The sequence below is a fragment of the Malurus melanocephalus genome, unplaced genomic scaffold (genome assembly GCF_030028575.1).
Source record: "Malurus melanocephalus ecotype Western Australia unplaced genomic scaffold, MMel_1.1 scaffold_21, whole genome shotgun sequence".
Classification (NCBI taxonomy): Eukaryota; Metazoa; Chordata; class Aves; order Passeriformes; family Maluridae; genus Malurus; species Malurus melanocephalus.
This window is the reverse complement of record NW_026623253.1, coordinates 1897574-1913790: the sequence shown is the minus strand read 5'-3', so window position 1 is coordinate 1913790 and position 16217 is coordinate 1897574. Positions and strand designations below refer to the sequence as shown.

The window sequence follows — 16217 nt, the reverse complement described above, 5'->3', positions numbered from 1 at the left end:
AAAAAAAAAAAAAAAAAAAAAAAAAAAAAAAAAAAAAAAAAAAAAAAAAAAAAAAAAGAGCAAAAAGAAAATATGAAAAGGGGAGAAAAAAATCATCTTACCTCAACCTCAAAAAAACAATAAACCACCCCAAACCAACCAGAAAAAAATAAGACCATAAATCCCTGACCAAACTGCGATCACCACCCCTGTGATAAAAATTAAATCATCAGTGAGTGAAAATTCATGCATTTTGTGGAGTTTGATAATAGAGTAGAAAATTTTCCGGGAAGCAGGGAGCTCTCCCATCCTTGCAGCAGTGATTGTGGGGAATCCAGAGGGCCATGTCTGCTCAGCTGGAYCAGTGTGGCCAGAGAAACCTGGTGCTTGCCCAGCTGGATGTTTGAAATGCAGATGCTGTGTGTCTGGCCACCCTTCCACAGGGCCGGGCTSGATTTCTGCAGCCTTTATTGATGGGAATACCCTCTCCAGGTGGGAGTCAGGAGGGAATTGTTAGAGCCTGTCTGTTTTCTTTTGAAAGTATTGAGTGAAAGCTGGTGCTGATAAACTGTGGTTGTGAAACATGCCTGAGAAGCAGGTCCATCTGTGTGAGGGGAGCAGACACTCCCAGTGGGCGCTGCTATTCTCTTTTTGTGAAATGCCAGCGTGAAATAACCCAGTTGTTCAGCTTTAATCACGAAATGGATATTCAGTTATTTGGTGTATTCAGTTATTTTTGGTTAAGGAAAGCACATGTTGAGCTTCCTCTAAATGCCACCACTGATGCACCTCTTTTGTTTTGTTCCTGCTCCCAGAAGAAGTTAGCAGTGTACAAGATGCAGGAGTCCCTGGAGGTGACCCTTCCCAGCAAGCAGGAGGAGGAYGACAAAGACCAGCCTGCCGAGATGGAGTACCTGAACTCGCGCTGCGTCCTCTTCACCTACTTCCAGGGAGACATTGGCTCCGTGGTGGATGAACACTTCTCCAGAGCTTTGAGCCAAGCCAGTAGCTTCAGTGCAGAGACTGCCCTTTCCAAGAGCAAGGCAGGGCTGAATCCTCTGTGGAGAGGTAAGAGGGGCGGGAGCTCGCTCTCTGCCGCGTGGCTTACTCGGGCTGTGTAGTATACATATTGCAACTGAAATTTGACTTCTCTGTGGAGGTGGAAAATCCCCCCTCAAATCTCCAAAAGCCGAGGAGCTTCTTGGGTTGAGTGATCTGAGGTGTTAAAGGCTTCAAAGGCATGGGAGGAGCAGGTGTCTCCCGCTCATTCCATAGCTGGTGTCCCTGCCAGGGGCTGGACGGGACCGGGCAGCACTCACGTGCCTTCACAAACGTCTGCTGCAAGGTTGGAGGCTTTTTTATGAGCTCCAAGTGTGAAACTTGGCCTGTGAGGCAAGAGCAAAGCTGTTTGGGGTGCTGGCCTTGGATGTGAAGGAAGCCCATGCAGAGCCTTCTCGAGTGACTTTGCCAGGTGATTCGGATTTGTCCATAGCCGCTTTCCAGGCAGGGAGGAGCCAGCAYGGGCTGGAAAATGCTGGGGGACAAGCCCTGGCTGCTGTGGCTGCAGCCACGAGGTGTTTTCCCCTGCAGCCTGCTCATGGCAGAGGTTCAGATGGTGTTATGGYTTTTGCTGGGTGTAAAATGGGGATGGGGCTCCTCTGCCTCTGAGCAGAGAGCAGAAATGTGGCTGATTCTGAGAGGCATTTACTCGCTGTCCTAATACATCTCGTTAAGTGATCAGATAAATAAAAAAGGTGATCAGATAAATAAAGCAGATCACATAAAAGAGCAGATCTTCCCAGAGACACTAGGTAGGTCTTACAGACAAGATTCCCAAATCAGTGACTGGACACAGYGTGCCGGTCTGATGCTATTTCCGATTTGCTGGGTGTGACAGTCTGGGTAGTTTCTCAGATGCCCACACCTGAATTATCTGATCACATCCTGATGTGGGCTGGCAGAGGGGTGAAGACCAAGTATGGTGAGCGATGGCCTCACACAGGGTTGATGAGAGGGATGCTGGAGGGGTCTGAGCAGCACCAGAGGTGTTCCTGGTCAGCCACGTGGAGGTGAAACTGCTTCGGTGAAAGCCACAGATACTAAAGAGAGATGGGATTTTTGGAAACAGCTGTGAAGAGAAAAATAGCACAGAAGGACTTGCTTTCCAGAAGGATGATGACAAATCCAAGGAAGTTTAAGCAAAGGTCAGCACAAGTGGCTGGGGAGCTGGAGGAATTTATGGCTTGAGCTGGGACCATTAACGTTAATGGGAAATTTTCCGTTGACTCGACTGAGAGCAGGATTGAACCTCTGCTTGCTAAAAAGGAGACTGGAGCGTTTATAAATGGCCCAGACAGGCTATAAATGTTTTAGCAATGGGATGGAGGCAGTCCCCAGAGACCCCATGCCCACAGCAACCCCTCTCCAGCGGGTTTGGGGACATTCTGTGGGTAGGGCTGAGCATCTTCCCTTTGGCCTCAGACATACCCTGCTGTTTTCCCTGTCCCCATGCTGTGGTTTCACAGGTGTCCCCAGAGGGCATTACAGGGAACATGGGTGGCCTGGCGTGAGGTTCTCCAGCTCCTGACCCTGTGTGCCCCRTGCCCTGGGTGGGGAATGGAGGTCTGTGTGTCCTGAACATCTTCCTGGAATAACGTAAGGAGATACACCCTGTGCCATCCTGCACCTGCTGGAGGGGCACRAGAATCCTGGGGTGGTGCTGGGAGAGCTCAGGGCGTTTGCTACTTACTCCAGAGAAGAGAGGCTGACAAGGGTTTTATCAGGCCCAAAGGGGTTTCTGAAATGTTCCTGCTTGAAAAAGGAGGTGAAGGAACAACACYGACAGCTCGGTCTCCTGGTTTGTGTGCAGTAACAGAGATGAGCAAACCAATGTGAATTTGTATCCTGTTGCCTAAAGAAGTGAAAGTGTCATTAGCTTGAAGTTTCTCTATAAATAAAATTCATGGGTAGCCAGAATTGCTGTCTATTTCTTATTCAAAGATAAATGGGAAAGAAAAAGCTTTTGCAAGATCTGTTTTGGGAGGTGCGGGTTTAAATGAAAAGTGTGTGAGCATGGACTGGCTCCCCAGCTCACTGCGGTTTCTCCTTTATCTGAAAGGAGGGGTTAACAATGTTTTTGACTTATTTTTTCATCTTTTTGTGCTTGTTTTCTTTTATTTTTTTAAGGTGTTCTGATGAAAACACAAACTGATTTGATCACTGAGGTGATGTTGCAGGGAGATTTTTCATTTGTTTTGAGGAGGGATTTTGCTTATCTGTAAAAAATAGAACCCATTGTTCTGAAAAGAGCAAGTTTTCATCATTTGTATGTTGAAACWATTGATCAGTTTAGGCTAAAATTAATTTGAAAACTGATTTTTTTWAAAAATACTGTTCCCTACAGCAGGCTCCTGTAGCATGAAAATTCAGTTTCAGGTGCCTGGAATCTTTTCCAGGTGCTAATGATRCCTTGACACTAATTGTTACTTTAATGATATTTTTATCAACATRTTTTTCCTAGAGGGAAGTGTTGGGTTGTTTCTCTTTCTTGCTTTTCTCTCTTACCTTAAGAGGGAGAAAACCCCAAGTGTTACCTCTTTTGCAGTGTGTGCATTTCTGGCACGTTTACCCTKTACTTAGGGTAGGGAATTTTGGTAACTGCAGCATCTTTCTTGGCAGACAAATTTTGTTAAATSCCTCCTGAAAGCCCATGGAAGTACAGTGATTTTTTAAATTCTTTTTTTTCTTTCTGTGTGGAAATGGCTGTTTCCTGTGATCCATAGGTATCTGGGAGCACTTGGGGTGGGTGAAATTTCCCTGCATGTTTGTATGACAAGGGTGGAAACTGCATCTCCAGTGGGGTTTGGCACACTCAGTGATGTCAGTGGGGCTGTGACAATGACAGCAGCTATGGCTTTGTGAAACCTGCACAGGTTTTTCACAGGTTTTTCCTTTTTTTCAAGGGATGGTTTACAAACAAGGAACAATACCTTGGAGTAGTAGTTAGGAGCAGTGCTGTGGCTTCCATAATATGCTCGAAGCTCTCTCCAGTCTTCAGGCATGAATTGCAATAGAAATACTTTGCTAAAAACAACCCAACATTTTGAAGAAAAGGCTGGTGKGCAATTTACTAGAGAAGCTTGCAGCTTCTGAAGCATTTTGGCACAAAACATCCTCTACGTTTGTCCATGGTACATTTGCAAAGTTCATTTCCAATATCAGAAGTTAATCAGACTCAATAAACTTCCTAAATCAAAGCCAATTAATCTGTGGAAAAATTTCTATGATTTTACTGGATTTTAAAATGGRGGCCTCAGTGTCCTAGTGATGCCGTCAGAAAACACTTCCAGGTTTTTTGTTTCCAAAATATTTTTGTATAAGTGAAGTTCAGAGGCAGGAGTGTTTGAAGAATCCATTCATTCTCAATGGTGTCTTCATCCAAGTCTCATTCCAGCTGCTTATTGAACAAAGCAAAACAAAAGGTGATTTAAAAAAAAAAGAAGTACTTTTACAAAAGTTATGAGGAACAGAGGATTCCTCGCCTCATCAAATATTAAACTTCGCTGGCTTCATTTCTCCATAGGCTGTTTTTATGACTGTTCTTTCATCAGAGATGAAGTTCTGTATTTTTATGTTTCCATCTTTCACCAAAAAAAAAAAAAAAAAATCCTGTTGGAGCTGAGACATATTGCATGAAGCAGTACTTTCTAGCATGAGCTGGCAAGAGGACTGTGAGCAGGGAGATGCCAAGACTTCCCTGCACATCAAAAACACTAACTGCTCCTYCAAAAGAGGAATTTTTAGAATGTGATTTCATAATGTATTGAGGTATTGGAATCCATTTAAATATAAGCTGAGCCCTGGCTGTAAGAAGCAGCAAGTCTTTTATTTCTGGCAAAAACCTTTTTGAACCACATAGACGTTTCTGCTTGTATGATCCTATTGGATAGAGGGCATCCTGATACATTCTATAAGGGACTACCATCAGCTGTGTTAGATGTGACCTTTATCCCATCAAAGCATGCAATTAGCTTGAGAAGAACAGGTATTCTGCTTTTAGGCAAATGTTTCCTGTTCCGCAGTGTGAGCTGGTTCTCTCTCTCCCCAGAAGCATTTGCAACCAAAGCAGCTGCTTTTCTAAATGATGAGTTAACCTCTCCTTACAATTCCTGGACCGGGATCCTGAGAGGGCTCTGACTCTACAGCCGGAAGAAGAAAAATCCTCTCTGGGAGGATCTTACCTGTGTAAAAACCTGATGGGAGGGAGGGAAGATAGGGGAGCCAGGCTCTCCTCAGCAATGCCTGCTGAGAGGRCAAGAGGCAATAGGCACAGATGGAAAAACAGGAAATTCCATCTGAATACAAGAAAACTTCTTGTTTTGTTGGGTTTCTTAGCTTGGCTGTTGGTGGGTTTTTTTGAGAGGCTGTGGAGTTTAGATCTCACTCAAAATCTGACAGTAGTACACTGTCCTGCACAACCTGYTCCAGGTGACCCTACTTGAGCAGGGGAATTGGACTGGACAGTCTTGAGACGTCCCCTCCTTCCTCAAATGTTCTGTCATCTGTAATTATGGAGGAGGTTTGAGTTTGGTGTTACAAACTTCAGAGAGCAGTGAATCGCTGTGGGGTTTTTGCTGTGAAATGTGTTGTTCAGCTTCAGTCACACTTGCCTCCTTTCCTCCCTGCCAGAAAGCTCAGCGATTTCAAGCCAAAGGAGCGGTTTCCCGACGTCGTTTTGGACCAGCTCTTACCAGCCTCCTCCACCACCCTGCCTAGGCGGGGTGCACCCCGATTTCCCCGTTTCTGCACCAGGCACCTTCCCGACGGCAGACCCCGGCAGCTGGCCGGGACACGGCCTCCACCAGAGCGCCCCAGCTCCTCCCCCGGCCGCCTCCGAGTCGTGGCATTACCCTTTAGCATCTCAGGTGAGCCCCTCGTACGTGCACGAYGTGTACGTGCACCGCCACCACCCCCACGTTCATCACCCCGCGCCCGGCTCGCACCGTGACCCCCGCTACGGCTCCGTGCTGCTGCCGGCCGTGCGCGCCGCCAGGATCCCCGCGGCACAGGGTGACGGGACAAAGACCGACCCTGCCGCCGTCACCAGCGCTACCTCAGCTTGGCCTGGAGCCTTCCACGGGACAGTGGACATTGTGCCAACTTTCGGCTTCGATACAGGTAAGATGGTTGGAYTTTTATTCTTTTTTAATTTTTTTTTGTTGTTGTGTTGTTTGTGATTTGTAGCAGGAAGAGTGTGAGCAGAAATGTGAACTTCTAAGAGCCACGGTGTTCAAGTGTATTTCCAGTATTGCAGAAACATGAACTTCTAAGAGCCATGGTGTTCAAACGTATTTCCAGGTGGGAATCCCTCCTGTAAGTGCTGTCAGGGCAGGTGAGCTGTGGAACATCCAGCTCTCACTGCCTGTTGCTGAGGGACCTTTGTCTGCCTTGGTCCCTGAGTTGTGACATGATCCAGAATTTTGTTTGTTTTTCTTTTAATCTTGTGGGAAAATATTGACGATGCTTCCATGTTCAGCTACTTCATGTGTACATTCACCAGCATGTATCTCCAATGCACTGATAACTTGCAGTTAACTGCATCCTAAACTGGAATAATCCAGCATTTCCTTCCTGTGTGGTATCCAGGTGTCACGTAGAGAGCTGACTGAGCTGTGCTTGCCATCAAACTCAACATCTTTCTGAAGGGTCTAGGCAGAGGTCTATGAATTAAATTTATTTTACTGTGAGTTTTGAGTGGCAGGCTCTTGTCTCTGTATTGGGGCAGTCTGAGAGCTCTCAGTGTTGGAATTCTCTCGAAGTCAGGTGATGGGTGACTGACAGCTCCCAGCTCCTCCATTCTGGAGCTCACAGGCCCCATTGAGGGCTCCTTTCTCAGTCTGATRCTTATCTCACGAGCAGCAATCCTTGCAGATCAGTACTTCTTAAAGACATCATGTTGTCTGATTAAGGATTGAACCTTTGTTAACTTTTCCTTAAAGTATTTGTCTCCTTTTTTGATAGATTTCTCTGATTCAAKGTGTCTGAAGCACTTCCTTGCCTTGATTAATGGTCAGGGGCACAAAGAATGGGTGGGGAAAAAAATGGCTGTTTCTAAGGATGAAATACCATGAACCTAATATAAATCTCTCTTCCCTTTAAAGCAGCTGGGAACCAATAACACCTTCTAAATTCTATGCCACTTGCTGTCAAGAAAATTAACAAAAAGCTTATTAGGATTCTTAACACTGGACAATTTAAATATAAATAACATTTCCAGCTAAACCAGCAAGAAGGATTATATTTTAAAGCTTTTATGCTTTTGGGTACAGAATGATAGGTCTCTGCAGAGCCCTGGTATTTGATTTAGCATTTTGGGGACAGAACTGGGAAATGTGTAAGGAATTGTTAGTCAGGAGAAACCACTGAGTGGCTTAGGTACAGCTCCAGCCCAGACTGTGAGGTTTTTTTTTTCTCATGTCTCCAAAAGGACTCTGGCTCCTAGCATTGCCTCAGAGAGTAGATACAGCTTTGGCTGGGTGCTGCCTGCCCCTTGTGAAAATCCCTGTGGAGGGTACAGTTGGGTGCTAATTTTGTCAGGATCCTGATTTGGCAGTGCTTTGCATGTCTTGTGGCTGCTCGGCGTGGGAGGCAGTGGAAAAGATCTGAACTGTGAACTTGTGCCCCGTGCTTGATGTGTGGGTTTTAGCCCGTGAGTTCCCGTGGGGGAAAAGAAAGGGGAGAAATGTGGRGCTGGTTTAGAGAAACAGAGAATCTCAGCAGACCTGAGGGCCTAGAACAGACTTTTAGCAACATAGAAGTGGTTTCTCCTGAGGAGGGTAAGGCCACAGTGACATGAATATGTCAGTTCTGAGAGCGTTTGCTCGTATAACCTGTGGAGCTGTCAATATCTCAGATTCCATGAGCTTCAGGTGATTTATGCTCAAAAAGTTCATTTGGTCTGTACCTAGACTTCTCAGTCCTTCACACACAGACTGATTGCCCCCCTTACCGTGGGTCACATTTCTTGTGCTGCTGTCACATRCGATTACAGGAACATTTGCAACATTCCTCACGCTGGATTACACTGAATGACGGCGTTGGGATGGGCTGTAATCTTACCCAATTCCAGCTACATTGTTGCATCCCTGCCATGCTAAACCAAATCATGGATCTCATGAATGGGCTGCGCTGAATCACCCAGAGGTTCAGAGGAGGTTCAGCATGCACGAATTTGGGAATTTATGTCTCAGAACCCTTTGTGTGGGACGTCAGCACAGCGCCCTTCAGAGCTGACAAACTATTGATCTGTCTGGAACATCTGTTTGGACTTACATGGTCCTGGTTTAGGGGATGAGGAGGGATTCAGCTACCTGATTGCCATTAAATGTGGCTTAATCCTCACGCTGTATGCTGCAAATTAACCCTTTTAGGAGCTTCTGTGRGGGTACAAATGGGGTTGAAGAAAATGCTGGTCTGCAGCGGGATCTGTTACAATCTGTTGGTGACTGCTGCTGTCTTTCCAAAGTGCACAAGCTACAGTGCTCATGCTAAAAGCACATTTCTTGTCAAGAATTGATGTAAACAGGTTGGAATAAGCACAGATTGTTGGAGTTTGGGTTTCAATTCCTTGCCCTGCTGCTGTCAGGCAGAGCGAGGTCAGGCTCTCACCCTGTGGTTCAGGGCTGCAGCCACGATCCCGGTGTCACCACTCAATCCTCCTGTGAGTGTAGGGGTGCACAAGCCACATCCAGCACTGAAGATCAGGGATTTGGGAGGAGAATTTCTGTCTTGCAGTGTTCCTGATGGCTGCAGCCCTCAGTGCAGGGAGGTGTCCTGCACGCCTCAGGTGAGCAGTGGCTGTGCTGCAGGCAGCCCTTGGGGAGGAGAGCAGAGCCTTGCTCCTGCAGAGCCTGGGGGGATCTCCTGTCCTGCTGGGGGACMGATGTGCTGCTGGAAGCTTCCAGCAGCCCCAACACACTGAAACCAAGGCAGGGCTTTGGCATGAATGACGGCTGTAAATCTGCTAAAATTGAGATGCACATTCCTTATCATGTAAAGTTACATTGAGGTGTAATGTAAAGTTACATTGAGGTGAATAACTTCAAATTTAAGTGAATTAATCAACATCGTTTAGTTCTACCTTACTGTGGAAAGTCTGCTTTTGGAAATGGCTGCACATAAGTGTGATACATTGAATTTGGAATGTGAGGGGCCAGTCAGATCCCTTCTGTACATTTGTCATTGTTCACGCTCATCCCACAAGTTTGTCACAACTCATTAAAGGTGTTTAGATGTTTTCACAGTACCTGTGTAATGTTCATGTGGCAGTTAGCTCTAGTGCTGGTGTTCCAGGGCAGGGGAATTGTGCTGGGCTGGCTCATGCAGTGTGAGGGCAATGTCCTTGCTGAGGGGAAGGTGCCACAATTCCGCAGTGAGGGGAAGCTCTTTGTTTGTAGCAGGGTTGGCCTTGGATCCTGTGTTAGGATTGCAGATGGCCTTGCCTTGGAGGAGATAGGAGTAGAATGAGGAAAAGGCATGGAAAGTGTTCCACACTCAGTTCTGTAAACAGGGCAGCTTTGGGTTTTTGGTTTGTTTTCCCAGGCTGTTCAGTGTCCATAACTAGACTTCAAACCTCCTGGTTTGTTATTTGTGTCTCACAAAGGCACCTGGCTAGGAAGGTCCCTGTTCACCTGGTTATTCCCCTTCTGCCCCTTGCTGCTGTCAGGTGGAGGATCCCTTATGTGTGTCTGTCATTTTTTAAAGCTGCTAGGATCCATAGTAACCTGTTTCTCTTAGAGGCTTCCAATGCCTCTAGTGTCCTTTAGTCTCCACTGGTGAACTTCTTTATGCTCTGAAAGGTTTCTGTTGTCTTGAGTACTTTTTTTTTCCTTTTTTTTTCGGATTATCTTTGTTTAACAAACCTGTAAGCAGCAGGGAGAAAATAACCCCAAATTGTCATCACTAACTTTGAGAGAGCTTTGAAGGGAACTAACAGCAGTTCATGATTCCGTGTATGATGCTGCCAGGAAAACAAATAGCTCTTAAGCAACAAGGAAACATCTTCATTGAATAAAGAGCTTTGAGCATGTTKTTTTAGGCATGCTCTGGCTGAGGGATATCCCAGTTTTTCCAATCTTAAGAAATAGGTGCAAGTGTGTGTGACATGGAGCAGAAAGCACTGAACAAGGTTTGGTGCACCACACCCGTGGGCTTTGCTGTCCCTGTCTCTYCCCTGCTGGACACAAAATTTTGGAATCCTCACGGGAAGAGAGCCATGTGCTCWCATCTTTTATGTGAGTGCTAATTGCTTTGCAGCTCAGCTCTGGAATCATTAAATATTTAACTGTTTGTACCCTTAAAACAAGGAGGTATCTGGCAGATCTGATCCCTCCATGCCTGTTAAGCTTTCTGAAAACCTGTGGTTTTTTTTTTGTGTCTCCCTGTGTGATTGGATATGGAAATGAGATCCATGCCTAGCACATGGGTCTGTCAATTTACACAGGCGAAAGATCAAATGGACCCGGATGGTTACAGCATCCCTGAGGTCTGGAGTTGCACCTATTTGCATTAGGGGTGAAATTAGCCCTAAATTCTTGGCAAATCGGGTACCTCAGTTCACTCCCTAGCAGGGCAGTGTACAGGATGACACAGTGGAACTTTGCTGTCTGAATGGGAATGGTGATTTATAGTGGGAAATCTACCTTCATTTCATGAAATGTGATTTATTTGCCTCAAAACATCAAAGGGCAGGTTTTAAATTGCTGAGGCTTGTGTGCCTTGCTACCTCTGAAAATGTGTGCTTGCATCACTCTGCTTTGCCTATAAATGAGCAAGAACGGATCTTCTTTGGGATATTTAATCKGCACCTCCCTTTCTGGATTTTCTGYCTGGATTTTAGGTCAAAGCCCTGTTAGGTGTGAATCTRGAGGAGACTGAATCCCTCTGGAGCAGAGAAATCCAAGATTATAACACAGGTTCCAAGTCTGTAATGCTCAAGCCACGACACAGCCCCACATTTATTAGATAGTCCTCACTTTTTACAAAGGAAAATGTTAGAGGAGCTCATAACAAACTCAAGCTGAAAATCATTAATTTTCCCCCATGTGGAAGCACTAGCCATTCTTGGCTGGAAATCTTGCACTCTGTAGGTGGAATTATTTGGGGTTTTTTGCACACTGGAGGAGCGCTATCCCTCTCTGATCTATGGGGTGAAATGCCRCAGAAACTGTGAGATCCTAAAGTGTCCCAGGCCTTTTCTAAAGGAGGTGGTGGCTGTGGCTGGCCCCTAACAGGAAATATTCCTCTTTTGCCTGCTGGATAATCGATGCAGACCTTGTTGGAGGATTTTTTCATTGGCTCAAAACAAGGAAGCGCCTGCAGGAATTTTGTCAGCATTTCTGAGCTGCTTGAGCCAGAATCAGACTTCAGTGCAATTTAATTTTCCTCCTCATAAACTAAAAAGTTTGGAGCAGTAACACTGTTGCTGACAAGTCCTTTAAGCTGATAAATTGTGGGCATTTTCTTTTCATTTTACATTTTTCTTTATTTTTTTAAATCAAAACTTGTTTGTCTTTACTTCAGTTGCTTGGGGAGGGAGAAGAAAAAAGTATTCATTTTTAGTAATAATATATTAAAGAATAATATTATTTTCAATTTTATAATTTTAATTATTATTTCTAAATTTAATTTTAATAAAATTATTTATTTTAATCTATCACTTATAATTAATTAATTATTTTCCTGTTCTTTTCTGAAACGCAGGTCTACAGCATCAGGACAAGAGCAAAGAGACTGCTTGGTTCTGAAGTGCAGAGGAATCCAGAGCAGCCAGAGCTGGAGTGAGGGTGGTGCAGCAGTGGGTGACTCCTCCTGCGTGGAGCAAAGGACACACATGAAGATGAAGAGCCAACTATTSTGGTTTTGCTATTGAGCCTTTTATTTGCAAGGCTGTTTATGGGTCCCACAGCGTTGRAGAAAAACCAGAAACTTAACTTTTCTTTCTTTCCTCATCTGAGCCTGCTGCAGCTGGGCAACCTAACTCCTTTCTGCTCCTTTTAACAGTGTTTCGTTTTGTTCGGCTTGGTATTTTTATGGACAGTCTCAATAGTCAGGAAAAAGACTCTCCCTYGGCTACAGTGCGCCTTCTTTCAGGAATACAGTATTTTGTAGCTCTTTGTGCATCTATTTTTGTAGAAATACAGAAAGTTTGGGTAAGGATCGATGGGCTATTTTAGGATGACATATTTTTTTAAAAAAAGTTGTTAAATTGTTAAGTTCTGTTTAAAGAACTTGCTCTCAGAGAAGCACTGGCAAAAATGTATAAAATGCTATTTTTAGATGTCTGTGATGTGTTTGTGCATTTTGGTTTTTTTTTTTTTTATTTGTTACCTCAAATGTCTATCTTTCCTTTCTTTTTAAAGAGCTAAACTCCTTTGTCTCCACATTACTAGACTTYGATGTTTTTGTCCTTTTGTTCAAGCTTAAGCAAGTATAATTCGCACCTAAAGTTTCAGCCAAATGTTTTTTTTCCTGGTGTTAGATTGTAGTAAAAGTGTTTTTACTTTCCTTGCCTCTAAAGGTGGTTTTGTGCTTTGCTGGTTATCAGGAACTCGCAAACCCCTTTAGCGTCGAGCAGAGCTGGAGGTTACAGGAACTGCAATTCCAATCCATTCTGTCAAAATGGACCAAACAATCCTAAATCAAACACGAATTAGGAATTAATCAGAATTAAATTAGATGAATATGGGCCTCATCTATGATCCTTTGAAGCTGTTGAGCACAGTTCCCTGTGGTTCATGTTGCAGACACTGGTAATGCTCACAAAWATCAGTACAATCTTACAGGCAGGATTTCAGCTAAGCTGTTTCAAAGTGATAACTTACAGCATGGATATTCAGGGAAAACAAACAAACAAAAAAAAATCCAGGTTTATAAAAATAACTGGCTTGTGCAGCCAGGGTCCCTCATGATATTCCCCAAGGTGTTAACAGTGTTGTATTTCTGTCATCACCGTTCTCAGCCATCCCTGTTTGAGAGACACACAGGCTGAGTGGGAAAACCAAGATACAAACACACRGCTGAGATAAGAAAGAGTTTAATTTTCAGGCACGGAGCATGGTAAATGGAGTTTTGTCAGGTGGAGACCACATGGGTGTGTGTGTGAAGGGGAGGGGGCGTTGGGAAGCGCGTGTTGCTCCGAAGTTCAGGGCTCCCTCCTGCACTGCTGCTTCCCTCCAGGCTTTCTGAACTTGATCCTGTGAAGTGTTGAGTGTTCTCCTTCATCACAGGAGAGGGCTTGACATGCTGGCACTGGAGGCATTAGGATTGYATCACAGTTTGGCAAGAGCCTGAAGTCTCTGCCTTGCTGATTCGAAGTTTCAGGCAGCAGATAAATGCTGAACGAACTATGCTTAAATATTGCTTTGAAATAAAGGGGTTGGAGTCTCTGTGTTGGGATGATGAATTAAATGTAGTGGGACTTTTCCCCTCATCTTTATAGTCCGTAAGTGTTTCTTTCTCTCAATAAATTCCCCTCTCATGACAGTTCTGTATAGTATTGCTGCTCTGGTGGAGCTAGCTCTTCAACTGGTCAGTAAATTGGGGAAAACTGTATGGGAGGGAGTGGAGTACCAGCTGCCACAGTTGACTTTCTTATCAGCACAGTACAGTTCAGGAAGGATCTCAAGAAAAAAAACTCAAGAAAAAGTTCTGGCTTAAGAATGTTGACAATATTAGAAATACTGGGAAGAAAAAAAAAATTCCCCCTGGACTTGGCAATGGTGGAAATCAAAGAGATGATGCGTCCTCTGAACTTTAGGGAGAGAGAGTTTGGGTGGCAGGGGATGCAAAAGAAAAGGCATTTCTTGTTGAGGTGTGTTGTGTTTGACTTCCTGAAATAAAGCCTGACAAGAGCAGTCTGCCTTCCCCTTCCCTGAGGAACCTCCTCTGGTTCCCTGAAGACGTCAAAGCCAAATGGGACAGGAAAGAACCAGGCCCACAGTTTGCACTGGAGTCTCTTCCTGGATTGTATCATTGAGTTTTTGGTTAATGGGGGTGAAAAAGTGGTGAAGCTGTTGCCTCTTCCACCTCCAGGACTACTGTTCTACCCCCAGCTTTCACTGCTGAGCCTGGGAGGGAGCTGGAGGAACTTCTGCAAACTCTGGGGGACAAGTGCCAAAAACAACCTGCTGTGGTCTGTAGCCATTCGTGCACCAGTGCATCGATCTTGAAAGTGAAATAAACTCTGATTTTCCCCTCAGTCACTCATTGTCCCCTGTGCTAACAAGTGAGCTGAAAGGAAAAACCTAAGCTTGTAGCAGTAGACCTACTTCTGTGTTCTGCARTTTGAGGGATGGAAAAGGAGACAAAAAAAATCCCCAACTTCTTTGTGACAAACTTTTAAGTTAAATTCAGCAGATTTAGTTCTCTCTCTCTTCCCCACACACGCACCCTTGCACACACGCACAGRAGGGTTTATGAGAAGCAGATGCTGCCATGGTTTTGCTCTTGAAAGAGGAGGGGAGYACTCGCCTGCAATGCTGCAGTGCTGGGAACTGGGGGCAGCGAGAAACAGAAAGGTTGAGGCTGCTCATGTTCCTGCAGATAGGAAAAAACGCCCTTGATATCAGGTCACAGATAAGTTATGTGTCTTAATGCATTACTGAAGGAGTTGTTTCATTTCTTTTTCTGTGTGGTGTGTTCTGATGCTGTCCCAAGAAAGTGGATGATTCATTTTGAGAGGACTTATAAAACATGTTGTACTCTGTCACAGGGAAATTATTGTTTCATTTCAAGAAACTCAAAATAGTGACCTCCTTAAAGTTGTCCAGGAATTTATTGTATTCCTGTTAATGTTGAGAAATCTGACATCAATTTTTATGTCTTCATTTGAAGACTGGGAGGGTTYAAGCTGTCTGCCAGTTTTTGAGAGACAGGTGCCAGTTTTTTTCAATCCCAGCAAGAAGATGGAATCGTGCAGCTGCTGACTGCCCGGGAGGTTGGAATTCTGGAATTTCTGGAGAGCTGAATAAGCTGCACTTGGCAATAGCAAAATGGACTGTGTTCTGATTGCTTCCCTCAGCAGGCACATAAGTTCAGCTTTCTCTCAATCATCCCCCCCCTGCATCAAAATGCTTCTGAGTGCGGATCTCTCATCACAGCCTTCAGGGAGGGGAGAGTCACATTTCCCCTCACCTGCCCTTAGGATTGCCTCACTGCCCCCAGCCTTTCTGCTTCCAGGCTCTTGTGTACATCTTGCTCTCCCCCTCACACATCCTTCATGTGTATATTTATATTTCTCTGCAAATATATCCATACACATCCAGGTGTAGCTGCACCTGGCTCCCTCCGTTCCACCCTCATGCATTGAATGCACATCCCTTGGAAATGAAGTGAGTGACTTCACCAAATCTCATCTGAGATGGAAAATGGAGGCATTTTATAGCATTCTCTGTTGACTCAGGAGTAAATATAATTTTTTGATACTTGTTAGAAAAACCCCAAACAACACAATGAAAACACATSAAGAAAACCTCTTTCAAATCACCTGATTTGTATCAGTAAAGATGACCATGGAATCAGCAGTTGTGTAGAGAGGTGCAATATATTGCCTTTCAGCAGATAAGCCTATCTTTAATTATGATTCTTTAAACTAATTTCAGATACAAGCTTTTTCTCCATATYGGTGGAGCAGCAACACATATTTCTTATAAACAATTTACAAATATATATATTTTTAAGTGGAATTCCGGGTTTTAGTATGTCAACCTTTGAGCTTCTAAAGGGTATTTGGATGATAAATATTGCTTGTTTGTGTTTTTTTTTTAAAAAAAAACAAACTTGATGCATGTTGTTGGAAACTAAAATCTCATGTAAAGAGGAACATATTTAAAAATAAATATTGCTTTTACATAGTAGCCCTGTGGGCACAATCTGAGAGTTGTGGTGCAGGAAGATGTTCCTTTTAAAAAATAAGGGACTCTTGCCTGAGCAGGTTCCAAATGCAGTCCTTGTGGCAGGAGAGGCAGGAGTGGTGCTGGAAAGGTTGAGCTGGCAGAGCTGGGAGCAGAGATGATCCTCTCCAGTGCTGTGTGCACGTGGCTGGGCAGCCACTGCTCAATAAAGTGAATTTAGGCTGTGTTGGCAGGTTTGTACTCATGGGGTGAGCTGGTTGCCTCAGGGAATTGTAGATGTCTCTGGCAAACCATGTTTTAGCTGCCCTTGGTCTGCAGCGTCCGTGA

The 16217-nt window shown here is 44.5% G+C and overlaps 1 protein-coding gene across 2 annotated transcripts in view; it reads left to right on the top strand.

The window, feature by feature from the left end:
* Positions 1 to 15784, top strand: part of VGLL3 (vestigial like family member 3) — a 24109-nt gene extending 8325 nt beyond the window's left edge. Inside the window, exons 2-4 of one of the 2 annotated variants that reach the window (XM_057389928.1) lie at positions 798 to 1047; positions 5668 to 6156; positions 11740 to 15784. In XM_057389928.1, the coding sequence (XP_057245911.1) occupies positions 798 to 1047; positions 5668 to 6156; positions 11740 to 11783 (783 nt within the window). In that variant the 3' untranslated portion in view covers positions 11784 to 15784. Of the gene's footprint in view, positions 1 to 794; positions 1048 to 5667; positions 6157 to 11739 lie in introns of both variants that reach the window. The other variant, XM_057389927.1, reaches the window with a different exon arrangement.
* The last annotated feature ends 433 nt before the right edge of the window (positions 15785 to 16217 follow it).